Raw genomic sequence first — 13,892 nt, 5'->3', positions numbered from 1 at the left:
GGACTATTTTGATTGCTGTTAGCCGCCCTGAGCCCAGCTTCGGCTGGGGAGGCGGGATATAAATAAAATTTATTATTATTATTATTATTATTATTATTATTATTATTTAAAATGTGGTGATTCAGACAGAGTTGGTGAAAATGCACAAGCTTTAACTGCCTGACAGAAATAAGAGGACTCTAAAATTTCAGAATCTTTCTAGCTGCAGCAGCTTCATCATACATTAATGGAATAAATAGGGGCACAGGTGGCGCTGTGGTCTAAACCATGGAGCCTCTTGGGTTTGCTAATTGGAAGATTGGTGGTCTGAATCCCCACAATGGGGTGAGCTTCCGTTGCTCTATCCCAGCTCCTGCCAACCTAGCAGTTTGAAAGCACACCACTGCAAGTAGATAAATAGGCACCGCTGTGGCGGGAAGTTAAACAGCATTTCTGTGCGCTCTGGAACTTATCATGGTCCTCCGTTGCCAGAATCGGTTTAGTCATGCTGGCCACATGACCCGGAAAACTGCCTGTGGACAAATGCCAGCTCCCTCGGCCTGAAAGCGAGATGAGCGCTGCAACCCCATAGTCGCCTTTGACTGGACTTAACCGTCCAGAGGTCCTTTACCTTTACCTAATGGAATAAATAACTCTTATCCGGGGTTCCTTAAAATTTAACCGTAAGAGATTAAAAGTGTATGTTCTGAAGAATGACTTGACAGGCTGAACTGAAACATGCTTACTTGGACATAAGACCCACCAAGTTCAATTCAACTTGTGTTTTATGTATGCTGCATCTTGCAAATTTATCCATATTTAGTTAATTGAAGTTGCCTTAGTATTAAATACAAGTATACGACAATTACATGAGAAAATAGAAATTAATAAGAAACCAGCGCTGCCATACAGGTAGCATATATGTATTGTATTTCCTTTAAAGTCCAGCTTTCAGGTCTTGTCGTTTGTGAGTCTGATAAGGTAATATTTTCAGCTGAGTCTTATACCGTACTTGTAAAAAAAGAAAAGAAAAAGTGTTACCTAAGCATCTGTTTAGCAATACCTTTTAAATACTTGCTGCGACTAATCTGATATTTCACAAGGACCTGACTACTGTAATACTATACTGGAAGAAAGTTGCTTGTCATTAACCTCCCTTTTGCACCCCTTCCTTAAACGCATACATGTCAAAGCAGGATCTCTTTCCCATTTGGAAACATAAGCTACTGGGAGCTCTTGTTATCTGGATAAACAACTAGGAAACTAGAGCTAATTTAATTATTCTTACAGATTTTTAAACGTAACTTTTATGTGATTACTATACTTGGTTTGTAAATGGAAAGAGCAGAGGAAGAGGTAAGTTTTTAAAGGTAGTTAAACTTTTAACGATAGTGAAAGGTGGGGAATGTTGTATCTTTAGCGTGCCAGACTTTTTAGTGCCACATAGACACTCCAGTCTGGTAGATCTTTTACTGCTGCCTTTTTATTTCTTTTTTGCTTTGTAGTTTTGTCTTTTGACATTTTGAATACTATGACTTGTGAGAGTTGGCAGCTGAGCTTCTTAACTTATTCCTAATGTTTTCGGAATAGTTCCTAGGTCATGACATTCACGGTTGTCCCAGGTTATGACACCCAGGTATCAAGCTAATTTTCACATTGAAGTAAAGAGCCAGCTGTTTATACTCTGAGGTGCAAATAGCCTATACCAATTTAATGTAAGAATCTACGGAAGAAATTGTTATTAGAGTTAATCAAAATGTCTCCTGTTTCATACTCCTAGACATAAATATAATTTTCCAGAGTAGGATATTTTCCTTTTCTTCCTTGGCCCCCACCCACACGCTATTAGCTTAATTTATTTCCCCTGTAATCTTTGCAGTTTTCGCCTGCTTCGGTGTTTCTGCTAAGAACTGCAAGTACTACAAAACAAGGAATATTATCCCAAGGATTCTAGGATTCTTAACAACAAACTGTGCATTCTTATCTGTTTGAAGAGAAAAAGCACATGCTTGAATACAGTGTTACTTAAAATGCTCCCAGATTGAAACACAATGCTATAATTGTTATTGGAGTTAATTGTCATCTTTATGCTAATACTGCTTAAAGTTCCCATAAATATAATTTCCCCTCAAGTTTACAAAAAAGGGTAATCTGTATTAAGGGTCTGTAGCTTCAGCCCTTGTGGGGTGACCTACTTTCAGAATGGCTTCAAGATCAAGGATGAGGAACATGTGGCTCTCCAGATGTTGCTCCCATAACTTCCATAATTCCTGACCATTGGCCATGCTACCTGGGGCACATGAGAGCTGGAGTCAGCCTCATCTGGAGGGCTGCAGGTTCCCCTTCCCGCCTTTAGACATTGCACAAAAGGCGGGAAGATGTGAAAACTAGGCTATGGGCACATAGAAACATATGCAGAGAACAAGCAGCACAAGTTGCTTGGGCATTGTTTTCCTTCTGTATTACAGTGTTAGAAGCTCCTCTGAATATAGGTCCCTATCATCTTACTAGGAAAACAAGAAAATATTTTTCTCAAAAGTAGTAGTCAACCAAAATTTATTTTCATTTATGTAAGATTGAGCATCATAGTCACTTATATTCTTATGAAAGAAGGCCCCAAAGACTAAACCCTATTTTAAACACAATACTTGGAGATGGATTCCTTAATTATAATAACCCCAAAGGCAGTTCAATCCTGTTCTCCTCCCCACACCCATAGCTGTTGTGGTGCAAAGGCTTGTGCAATACAAATACAGTGGCAGTACCATTTTTGCTAAATGGACAAGGGAATCTGTTTGTTTGCCACACTCTCAGCTGTGTTTTTGAAACATGAAACCACAAAGGAAAGAGCTTGCCTGATAGCAGCTGTCCCCCACTTTCTAGCTTTTCCGGGGTGGGGGTGGGGCACACCCTCTTTGTACAATACTCCTGTGTAGCAAATAGTTTTTTCTTTAGCACCACACAGCAGCAGAGCCGAAGGCTGCCTCAGTAATGGAGAAAAAGAACAAGGGTCAACTTGCTCAATGCTGAATGCTTTGCGCTTCATCTGCTCAACACATGAGCATAGTGTCAAATTCTTACTGCCCAGTATAACAATTTACTCAAGACATATGTCATTACGCCACTGAATTCAGTGTGATGTTGGACTGTGGCCTCAATGTGTTTAGAATGGAGCAGTTGGTGAAGTAAAAAGATCTTGAATATAATTTCCTACTGGGACACAAGACTTAAAGCAGGGACTTGTTACACTGGTTGCATGCACTGTCATAAACCTGTATCATAACGTGGTTCTGCTTGTCTGCTGCTAATTCATGATTGCTCAATCTGCATTTAAATAAGGCAATGATTTATAATTTATCAGTAGTCTGAGAAGCAGAGATACAAGTTTCAAACTAGTTATATTGACTTTGTAAAAATACCGGTAAGTGTGTACTATTGAAAGAAGATACGTTTCAGCACAAACTAGTTCCCTACATGACTCTACTTAAAAATATCAGTGTTCTTTACTCCAGGGCCAGAATGTTTTATTGGGGAGCTTATTATTCCACCCCATATCTTATCCCATAGGGAGCAGCTACATGTTTGGTCCCTGCTTGTAAAGATTTTTACCCCATGAGACCTAAGACATGTAGCACAATTCTGTACAGTACTGTATATGCTTAGAAGCACTGAGTTTGTTGGAAGATTTAAGACAGGTAAAACTATGCAGAGCATAGTCAGACTATGGAACTTGCTCCCCAAGGAGGCAGTGATGGCCACCAACTTGATGGCTTTAAGAGAGGATTAGGCAAATTCATGGAGGAGAGGGCTATCAATGGCTACCATTATTTATTAAATTTCTATACTACCCTTCACTCTAGGATCCCAGGGCTGTTTACAATATAAAAACATAAACATACAGAACACCCTAACAAAAACAATACCTCCCCCCCCCCAGTTTAAAAGGCCATAGATTGTTTAATTAGCCAAAGGTTGTGTTCTTCATTCGCAGATGGAGGCAGAAATCTGCTCCTGATTTCCCACAGGCATTTAGCGGGCCCTTGTGAGAACAGGAAGCCGGACCTAGGTGGCCAATGATCTGATCCAGCAGGCTCTTCTTGTGTTCTTACTCCTTACCTGTTTAGGGCTGCAATTAGTTTATACTAATAGTCCATATCCTTCAGTCTTCCACAGATTAAATTAGGGATATGCTTGTAGCATGCCTCATCTCGTCCAAGGACCCTGTTGCAAGCCCTTAACCCCCTCAACTATCGCATATTGTTGAAAGCTCTCCAGTGCCCTTTGCATATGTTGCAGTATACTCTGCAATAACTTGCACCGGTTTAAAAGCCAAGAGACTGATTTGACTTTGGCCGGAGAGAAAAATGCAACTGTCTTCTTTGGCATTTTTCTGTCTCACCAAATTAACTAACTTGCACCACCGCCCTTTACAAGAGCAACATGAGCAGACACGGAAGATGACTGCATAGGGATTGCTTGCTCTGTGTCATTCAGGTCGCTGCTTGGAGTTGGTTTGTAGCCTCCTCGGGGCTGGATCATTTATTTTGCCCTTTGCGAACATGCAGAAAAATACAGGGGAGTGGGTGCTTCCTACTGCCGTACAGTGGGGGCGACTGAAATGCCTATGCGGCCTCCTGCCCCAACACCGAAACAGCCTCTCCTTCCCCGGCAGCGCTGCCGTCTCTCCTCCTTCCCCCCTCTCCCCCCCCTTTTTTAAAGAAAACCCTTTCGCGACGGCGGTGTCCTCCTTTTGCGGCGCCCGACTCTCCCTCCCCTCCGGCCATGGTTTCTCCCGGCTCCCCCCTCCGAGGCTGCCGGTGGTGCGTCCCGTTGGCCGGGCGGGCGCCCAGGACAGGAAGAGGCGGTGTGGGCGGTGCTGCCGGTTGCCGCTCGGCCCCCCTGAGCCGAGCCGCAGTTGCTGCAGCAAAGATGGCTGCTGCCAGCGACGCCGCCGTTGCGGGGGGCAGCCCGGAGGACGCCGTGGAGGCCGTGGCCGGAGGCCTCGGGCTGGGTTGGCGGGACGGCGCTCGGCGCTACTGCGGGCTGGCCTTGGAGAGCGTGAGTGCGGGGAAGGGCAGGGCGCCGGGGGGGGGGGCGTGGAGTCGTCGGCCTTTGCCGGGGCTCTGCAGCTCTGCGTTGCCCCCGGCTGGGATGCCGCCTTTGCTTGCCTTGTGACGAGAGAGGGGCCCAAAGCCTACTCCCCCCCCCCGTTGCGCCCATCTCACTGTCACGCCCGTCTAGGCTGCGGTACTCAAGAGGCGGGGGGGACTGCGCCCTGCACATGCTCAGAGGCACGGCCGTGTTGCTTCAAGTGCTCCTGGTTATTAAAAGCCCTTTCTAGGACAAAGTCCAGGTTCAGATGAAGCCCTGTAATGACAAAATGCCTCCAGGCTGGCATAATGTTTCACAGGTGGCTGTGCACCGTGGGTAGATGGTGGTAGGAATGCAACCATTGACTTAAGCCAAGTAGGTTGCCACCTTTTTTTCTGATAAGTTCCTGTGCTGTTAAGAGCTGTGAGAGGCTGACCTTCAGGTGGAGCTTTCTCATTGCTTCAGTTTAGTTCCAAAGCTGTATTTTATCTGTCACCTGTTTCTTAAAAGGATAGGCGGGTCTCTGTCTGGAAGAAGGAAAGAGGTGTCTGCTATAAAACTCAAGGTGGCTCTCTAATGTAGTCTGTGCCTCTCTCTTGTATCCTGTTTGCTTCTGTAAGAATACTATAGGTTGAATTCACATGTGCATATTTCTCAGTCTTTGATTTGCCTCTATGTAGCAACCTTTATAAATCAGGTACCTTGAATCAAACCAGCCTCAAATACTATGTTTTTTGGTAGAAGCAATTCATGCCAGCTATTGTGTGATGAGACTTGCATGTGTGGATCAGTTCATAGTGTTGTGTCTGAGAGATGGTGAGGCCCAAGTTCAAGACCTGGGTTTCACTTGACCATAGAACAGAGTGATGTTAGACAGTGCACTAACCTATCTCATACGGTAAGTTTGTTGTCAGAATGAAATAATTGAGGCAGGGATGGGGAAACTGTGGCCCTTCAGATGTTGTTGGAATCCAGCTATCATCAGCCCAGCTGTTGTGTTCAGTAATTGCCCAAGTTGTAGACCAGCAACATCTGGAAGGCCATATCTTTGCCATACCTGAGATAAGGATTGTAACTCACTTGTGCACAAAAGAATGCTTAGTATTACTTGTAGTAATAACAAACTGATTTGATATATTGGTAAAACTGGGTTTGTATGTTGTGTACGTAACAGTCATTCAGACAACCATGGTTTTTCACTTTATAAATTCACCACAAGTTCTTTTCTCTCTCTGTATGTATTTTATCCTTTTATATTTTGATGTTTTGTTCAGTCTTGTGCATGTTTCTTCAAAAGCCTTGATGCCAACTGGATGCATGACTGCTTGGGAGCTACATGATGGAAGAAAGGCAATGAAGATAAATAAACTCCTTGTGTCTTAACTCAGTCTGTTTTTCAAAAGTTTTCCAGGACATGATGAGTTCAAGGAACTTTAGGGAACATTCACAAGACTGGATGCCACACCAAAATCATGGGGCGGGGTGGAGGAGGAGGAATATATTCATATGAAAAATGGTTGTGTAAATCATCGCTACATTTTCTCAGAGTGTTAATGTGGCAAGTCATAGTTTTGAACATCTATGCTTTTACTGGTTTAGGCTGTGAAATAAAAAGTTGAGAAGGGAAACCGATAAATTGCTTCTCATCTGGGAGAAATGAATAGGCTACCATGCCAATACAAGAACAGCCAATTCTGAACCAAGGATTGCTCAAGAGCCCAGTTTGGTTTTAAAAACCTCATCTTGTGTTGAAGATGGAAGAATAGCATGGAAAGATCTGCTCTGCATTATGTATGTGGTGGTGAAGTTTCTGATACAGATTAGTCAAGCTGGTGTGAGGCCATTAATAATAATAATAATAATAATAATAATAATAATAATAAATTTATTATTTATACCCCACCCATCTGGCTGGGTTTCCCCAGCCACTCTGGGCGGCTTCCAAAAGAATATTAAAATACTGTGATACATCAAACATTAAAAGCTTTCCTAAACAGGGCTGCCTTCAGATGTCTTCTAAAAGTCTGGTAGTTCTCTTTGACATCTGGTGGGAGGGCGTTCCACAGAAAATGTTCATGAATAGTCCAGTGTTTGAGGGATCAAAATGAGAGTGGGGGAAATTACCTGTTAGGTTGGGTTTAAAATGCAGGTGCACAGTTTTGCAGGGCAGCTGTAGATGTGGCGATAGTAAAGCTAAGATTCAAGGATCCCAGAAATAAGGTGGCTGAGTGATAGAGTTACGATAAAGAGTCTTGTGACACTTCTGCCCTTTTCCTTTACTGGGCATAACCTTTCATGGGCCATAGTGCACTTCATGAGATGTGAAAGTTTATGCCATACTTTGTTGTTTTTGCTATAACAGTCTAATTCTTCTGGAAATTTAAGGGTAGAGTGCAGTTAATAGACTGAGAAAAAAGTGTATACGTGGCGGGTGAGCTAAATAACAAAAAAGCAGAAGGAGGCTGTGAAGAAATCACAATGCATAATGTCAGAATGGCCTGTAAGTTGAGTACTAAGAGGATTGGCCAAAAGGTGGGGTATCTAAAGGGAAAGTGTGACACTAGGCAGTAGCCTTAAAAGCAGGAATCTGATGAAACCTGATTATTGAGACATGAAGAAATGGAGTCAAAGAAAAATTCACATGGGATGGAAAATAGGACGGATTAGAAAAATGATGGAGATTTGAAGGGATAGGTACTGTGTTCCAAAAAGTCACTGGCTATATAAATACCTTAGAATCTAGATCAGGGATGAGGAACCTGGGGCCCTCCGGATGTTGATCAGGCTAGCATGGTCAATGGTCAAGGATGATAAAGTTGGGAGTCCATGAAAACTGGAGGGCCACAGGTTCTCTATTCCTAGTCTATAGAGTCTGACAGGGCTACTGTTCCTTTTAAGAATTTTATGTAAAGGGAGCTCTGCAAGTTGTAGCTCCTGCTGTCACTACAACATTGTGATTTGGCAATTCTAGAAGGACAGTGAGATGGAACCAAGAAGCAGTGTGCGGAAGCAAGGTCTTTGTTTCATATATTGATTTCATCTAGTCAACCAAATCTTTGACACTGCCTTATATTATAAGTCTGTTTTCTGTCATTTGCTGTTTAGCAGTTTTGTCCTATATGGAGAGAGGCACTGAACTCTTGCTAACAAGTGTTCATAGTTCTATTAATAATTTTTCCTTCCTTTATGAGCATCAACTTTTGGGGTTTCCTAAAAAAAGCAACCCAAAGTAAGCAAACATTGGATAGCACACTATCTGTCTTATTTAGAAGTGTGCATACAATACTATCAAGAACATCACTCTTGTCTTCTGTTGAACAATAGTGTTAAATAAATGAAATCTCCAGATTAAATACAGGGCTTCTGATAAGTGTCTATATCAGTTCTAAAAAAGTAAACATAAAAGACTGAAGCACTAAACTGTGGAGTTTGCTTATGATGAGACATTCTTCTCTTTCCCCCTTTCAACTTTTCTATTGTATTGATTTCTGTCTTGCAAAAATGTTTTATCAATTGTGTTTTGAAATAACGCTGAATTAGCCTGATCAAATATACACAGTTTATGTTAACACCTTGCTCTTAATTGTTGGGGGAAAAGCTTGTTTTGTTCATTTTTGTTTTAAGGTTCTTGCAGCATTGCCTGAAAATATGAAACCTGGTCCAGATCTTTATGGCTTTCCATGGGAAATGGTGATTTGTGGTGCAGTTGTTGCCATTTTTACTATCTTACTTCTGATGTGTAGGAGTTATCAGTCAGTAAGTATTCAGTATGAGTTATACAGAGTTTTATCAAACTTGTTGGATTGCTTTTAAAATATTCATTTGTATTTTGAGAATCCTATGTAACATTCTTCCAGACTTCTCCTGTGATGGGGCTTTGGATTTTAGCTGTAGAATTAAATACTTGTCTGTATTTTGGCAACTTCATATTTCAACTTGGTGTTGGAAAAGCAAATTAAACAAAATCCATCTCCATGTTCAGTTGCATTTATTTTAATAGTTTATATTTGCAGTATTTCAGTTTTAATAAATTGGCTTTCTTTGAAATATTCAAGACTATATAGGTTACAGTTTCAGAATAAATTTTGAAGAATTACTAAATTATACTCAGTAGTGCAAACTGCTGTCCCTGATGATGTAACTATCTAATTTTCTCCTTGAACTAGTATTCTTTATTTTTGTCCATTTGGCCTCTCCCTGACTCCCATCTTTTTAAAGATATTAGTTTATTGCTCTGATGTTTCCTTGTAGCTTGAAGAAACATTATGGAAACTTTAATTTGCATGAGATTTTGTGTGTATTTTTCATCAGCAAGATGATGAAACAACATTTGAATCTATTAAATTAGGAATACCTTTATTTTTTGACTACATTATTGGGTTCTGAAGTTCCACATCCATTCAATCTAGATTGATTTTTAAAAAGCTTTTAGATCTAAGACAATAGTCTTCCTGTACTATTTCACAGGCAGTGACTGATTACCACAGTACAGTGGTACCTCCGGTTACGAACTTAATTCATTCCGGAGGTCTGTTCTTAACCCAAAACTGTTCTTAACCTGAGGCATGCTTTTGCTAATGGGGCCTCCCACTGCCGGCGCACCACCAGCACAATTTTCATTCTCATCCTGGGGCAAAGTTCTCAACCTGAGGTTCTACTTCCAGGTTAGCATAGTTTGTAACCCAAAGTGTTTGTAACCCGAAGCGTTTGTAACCCGAGGTACCACTTTTTTTGCATGAAGTGCAGAAAGAATGTAGTAGGAAGCACTTGAATGTCAAAGTTATGCAAAGGGTCCACTCCATTCACAAGCTGTTACTTTGAGTCATTGGCAGACATAATGATGGGGAATGGATTGTGGCAGAGGTTTTCAACCTTTTTGAGTCCACGGCTCCCTTGACCACTACATTCTTTCTGTGGTAGTGAAAGGTGGAGAATGTTGCATCCGTAGAGTGCTAAACTGCTTAAGTGCCACATAAACACTCTAGTCTAGTAGGTCCTTTACTTTTGCAATTTTGTTATTTTTTGCTTTGTAGTTTTGCCTTTTGGCATTTTTAATGCTATCGCTTGTGAGAGTTTGCAGGTGAGCTAACTTTCATGTTGAGAAAAGGGCCAGCTGTGTATACACTGAGATACAAATAGCCTATGTGATTGCATGCTCCTTCCAGAGAGCAGTCTTGTTTATCCCCAGTTAAGATATACGACTGCAGTAACATTAGCAGTCTGTTAAGGCTAATTAAGTTCCCCATGCAGAATTATGAACTAGCTCCATATTCTGAGAATCCTGTTTATGTGGCAAATGAAGTTAGCTTTAACCGTTGTTAATATCATGATGTATCATTTAACTGTGATTAATGGGGAAGTGTGGGGAGGAAGTGTGTGATTCTGCAAGTTGCTTGCCTATTTTTGATCTTTTAATTGATTTTAAGAGAGCCCTGATGCTACGTTTGCTCTGGCACTGGGAATCTACTTTGTTGACTATGCTACTCTAAATTTCCCTTAATATTGAAAACTGAGCCTCAATCCCATCTATGCTGTAAACAAACTGCAATATTTGCTCTTCTTTTGCAGATTAGAAGTAGACTTTATGTAGGTAAGTTCAATTTTTTGTCTGTGAGTTGAGTTTAGCTGCAGAATTGAGTTGAAACCGTTTTCTCTCCGTTAAAGGTTACCACATATAGCTCTTCCTCTTTTTAGGAAGAGAGAAACAGCTTGCCAGTAAAGTTGCTGAACTAGTTGAAGACAAATGTAAAGTACTAGAAAAACTCAGTCTCTGCAAAAAAGAGGTAATGGTTACTGTTTCCCTTCAAAGCTTAAATGCTTAGAGTTATTGCTTCTGCCCAAATTTTTTAAATACTAGAATATAGATTTCCATATTTTATTTTATTTTATTTTTATATCGATTTGGCTTAATGAATGTGTGTGTACCTGGAAGTTTTTTTCCTTCATTTCCCTTCAATTACCATTTCTTATTCCAATGCACTTGCCCAACCTCGTTACAGAGGAGCTGCATTCAGATGATGAATGAGTATTTTGGCTACACATACACCTGCTTTGCTTCTTCCTTTGTATGAGTGAGAAAACCAACCAATCAACCAACCAACCAACCAACCAGAAAGCTTTATTTTAACCAAGTTTCCTGTTGAGTCTGAACCAGGAAAATATGGCTAACGGTTATGGAACAAGCCAAGATAGTGAGCCATAGTGGAAACTGACTTAATATCCAGGCTTGTTCTGAAACCATTAACCATGCAATATGCCTGCAACAGAAATGCTATAATGTGCAAAGATGCCTAGATCACCCACAGCAAAAGGGTGATAACCATGCTAGGAGAAAAGAGTTCATTGGTACCAAGTCATAGAGCAGTACTTCCCAAACTTCCCCCTGCCATGGACCACTTAAAAATTGCAGAGGGTCTTGGCAGGCTACTTACCGTAATCATTTTTCTGTCTGTGGTAGCAATGGTATTGCACTGTGCTAGGTGCTGTAGGATTTTAAATTGATTTTTTATAGACATGTCACAGACCATCTGAGTGAAGCTCATGGACCACTGATGGTCCATGCACTGCAGTTTGGGAACCCCTGGCTTATAGAACCTTGTTTTCCTGAGAATTCTGCTAGGAATTGTCCCTCTCTGGGCTCCCATACTACTATTTGGAACACCTTGTTTAGCCTAGTTCTTGACAAGTCTGATAATTATAAAGCTGAAATGTGTGGAGCTTTTGCTAGCAGAGGAGTTTGAGGAGCACAGCCATAGGTTGTCTGATTTCCTTTATTTTAATTCTAACATGGGATTTTCATTTTAGTATGAAGAGTTAGAAAACTCCCTAAATGATGCCAGTCTTCTGCAAGGGTCAGCCAGTACATCAAGCATGAAGGTAAAAGTTGAACTGGGAAAAATACTTGTATAATATTCATTTTATTTATATACCACTTCATATTTTAATATAAACCTCTATTTGGCTTAAAAACAACAACAAAAAGGAGTCAATGTAAGAAAAAGAATAAAGATTAAACATTCAAAAATAATACTATTTCTAATCCTGCTAATTATCTTCATCATAATTCCACATTTTAAGGAACATAAATGAATGAGCATCTGTAAAATATATGTTATAAAATAGAATATACTTTACCACCTGATCCTGTGCATGTTTGTTCAGTATTCCAACTGTGTAAGTAAGTGGGGCTCACTTTCAAATAAGTAAGCATTGAACTGCAGCACTAGGTAGGTTTTTGTTGTTGTTTATGACGTGTATGTATACTAACTCGCTGCTTTTTGTTGGCTATTGTGTCCAGTCACAAGGCATTAAGTTAGGATTTTACTGTACAAGTGCAGAATCTGGAATATTGGTAATCTCACATTTCATTTTTAAAGGCTTTTAACCCTATCTGGGGACGCGGGTGGCGCTGTGGGTAAAAGCCTCAGCGCCTAGGGCTTGCTGATCCAAAGGTCGGCGGTTCGAATCCCCGCGGCGGGGTGCGCTCCCGTTGTTCGGTCCCAGCGCCTGCCAACCTAGCAGTTCGAAAGCACCTCCAGGTGCAAGTAGATAAATAGGGACCGCTTACTAGCGGGAAGGTAAACGGTGTTTCCGTGTGCGGCTCTGGCTCGCCAGATGCAGCTTTGTCACGCTGGCCACGTGACCCGGAAGTGTCTCCGGACAGCGCTGGCCCCCGGCCTCTTAAGTGAGATGGGCGCACAACCCTAGAGTCTGTCAAGACTGGCCTGTACGGGCAGGGGTACCTTTACCTTTTACCTTTAACCCTATCTGTGCAGATAAGCTCAACAAAATGTAGAAATGTACATTGTTTCTCAACAACGTAGAAAATGTGGGATGTCATACTCTGCATAGGCTCTTTTATCCATGCAAGGCTGGCAGAAGTAGGTTCAAGTATGTAAAATGAAGTAGATTGTGCTAACTAATTTGTATGATTTATGCAGGTTGAATAATTTGATTTTGTACATCCTTGACCTAGGCATTTAATTTTTAGTGCATTAAAATTAAGTATAATGAACACATCCAATGTAGCCTGGTCTGTGGAGCTGCTCTTACTGTTTCTACAATACATAATTAAAGTTAAAAGTGCTCAGTAGCTACTGCTTAATTCTTGATTAACCTTACTATAAATGTCTTCCTGTTATCTTTCAAAACTTGATCATTTTAGGCAGCATATGAAGAACTGAGCAGCTCGAACTCTGCACTCAAGAGTGACATAGAATGTTTAGAAAAAGAACTTAAAGAAGAGAAATCCAAACGATCAGAGCAGGATGACTTGGTATGTCTTTTGTTCAAAGCGGTCTTTCTCAGGCAGAAAGTTTGGCCTTCAAAGAGAAATCAGATAGTGTAATTTATCTGCATTAAAATTAGAATATCCTGTCCTCATCTCCTCTCTATTTGCTTTTTTTTTTTTTTAAGAATAACATTAAGTCATTGAAGGTCAATTGCTCCTGTGGCTTTTGATCAAAAACACTTTGTACTTCATATTCCAAATATGTTAAATGTATTGTTTCTTTATCAGACTGATCCACATTTTTTCAGTGTGTCCTGGAGGCAGCACTGTTTGAATTTAATTATGTACAGCAAGGGTTGCCAACATTTTTGGTTCCAAGGACACACTTGTAAACCAGAGAAACTGCAGTGGGCATCACATTGCAAACAAATGCACACTGCAGCCTATTCTTTTGGCTGCAATAGAACACTTCTTTCAAGCCTAATTTCAGCAGCAGGGTGGGAGCCCTGTGGGTTCCAAGTAAGACCGTAGAGGGCACATGGCACATGTACCACCATATTTGCAACCCCTGAACCCAATGTTGGTTCTTGAA

General features: G+C 41.0%; 1 protein-coding gene across 9 annotated transcripts in view; it reads left to right on the top strand.

Moving 5' to 3' along the window:
- Positions 1-13,892, top strand: part of MIA2 (MIA SH3 domain ER export factor 2) — a 51,150-nt gene that overhangs the window by 13,800 nt on the left and 23,458 nt on the right. For 7 of the 9 annotated variants that reach the window (XM_077925692.1, XM_077925689.1, XM_077925686.1 and 4 more), the window contains 5 exons: positions 8,695-8,826; positions 10,639-10,660; positions 10,765-10,853; positions 11,875-11,946; positions 13,235-13,345. In XM_077925692.1, the coding sequence (XP_077781818.1) occupies positions 8,695-8,826; positions 10,639-10,660; positions 10,765-10,853; positions 11,875-11,946; positions 13,235-13,345 (426 nt within the window). Of the gene's footprint in view, positions 1-1,185; positions 1,336-4,840; positions 5,038-8,694; positions 8,827-10,638; positions 10,661-10,764; positions 10,854-11,874; positions 11,947-13,234; positions 13,346-13,892 lie in introns of those variants that run through there. The other 2 variants (XM_077925697.1, XM_077925695.1) reach the window with 2 other exon arrangements.

Source organism: Podarcis muralis, chromosome 1 (assembly GCF_964188315.1).
Source record: "Podarcis muralis chromosome 1, rPodMur119.hap1.1, whole genome shotgun sequence".
Taxonomy (NCBI): Eukaryota; Metazoa; Chordata; class Lepidosauria; order Squamata; family Lacertidae; genus Podarcis; species Podarcis muralis.
The sequence above is the reverse complement of the archived record's forward strand: the minus strand, read 5'-3'. Positions and strand labels throughout refer to the sequence as shown.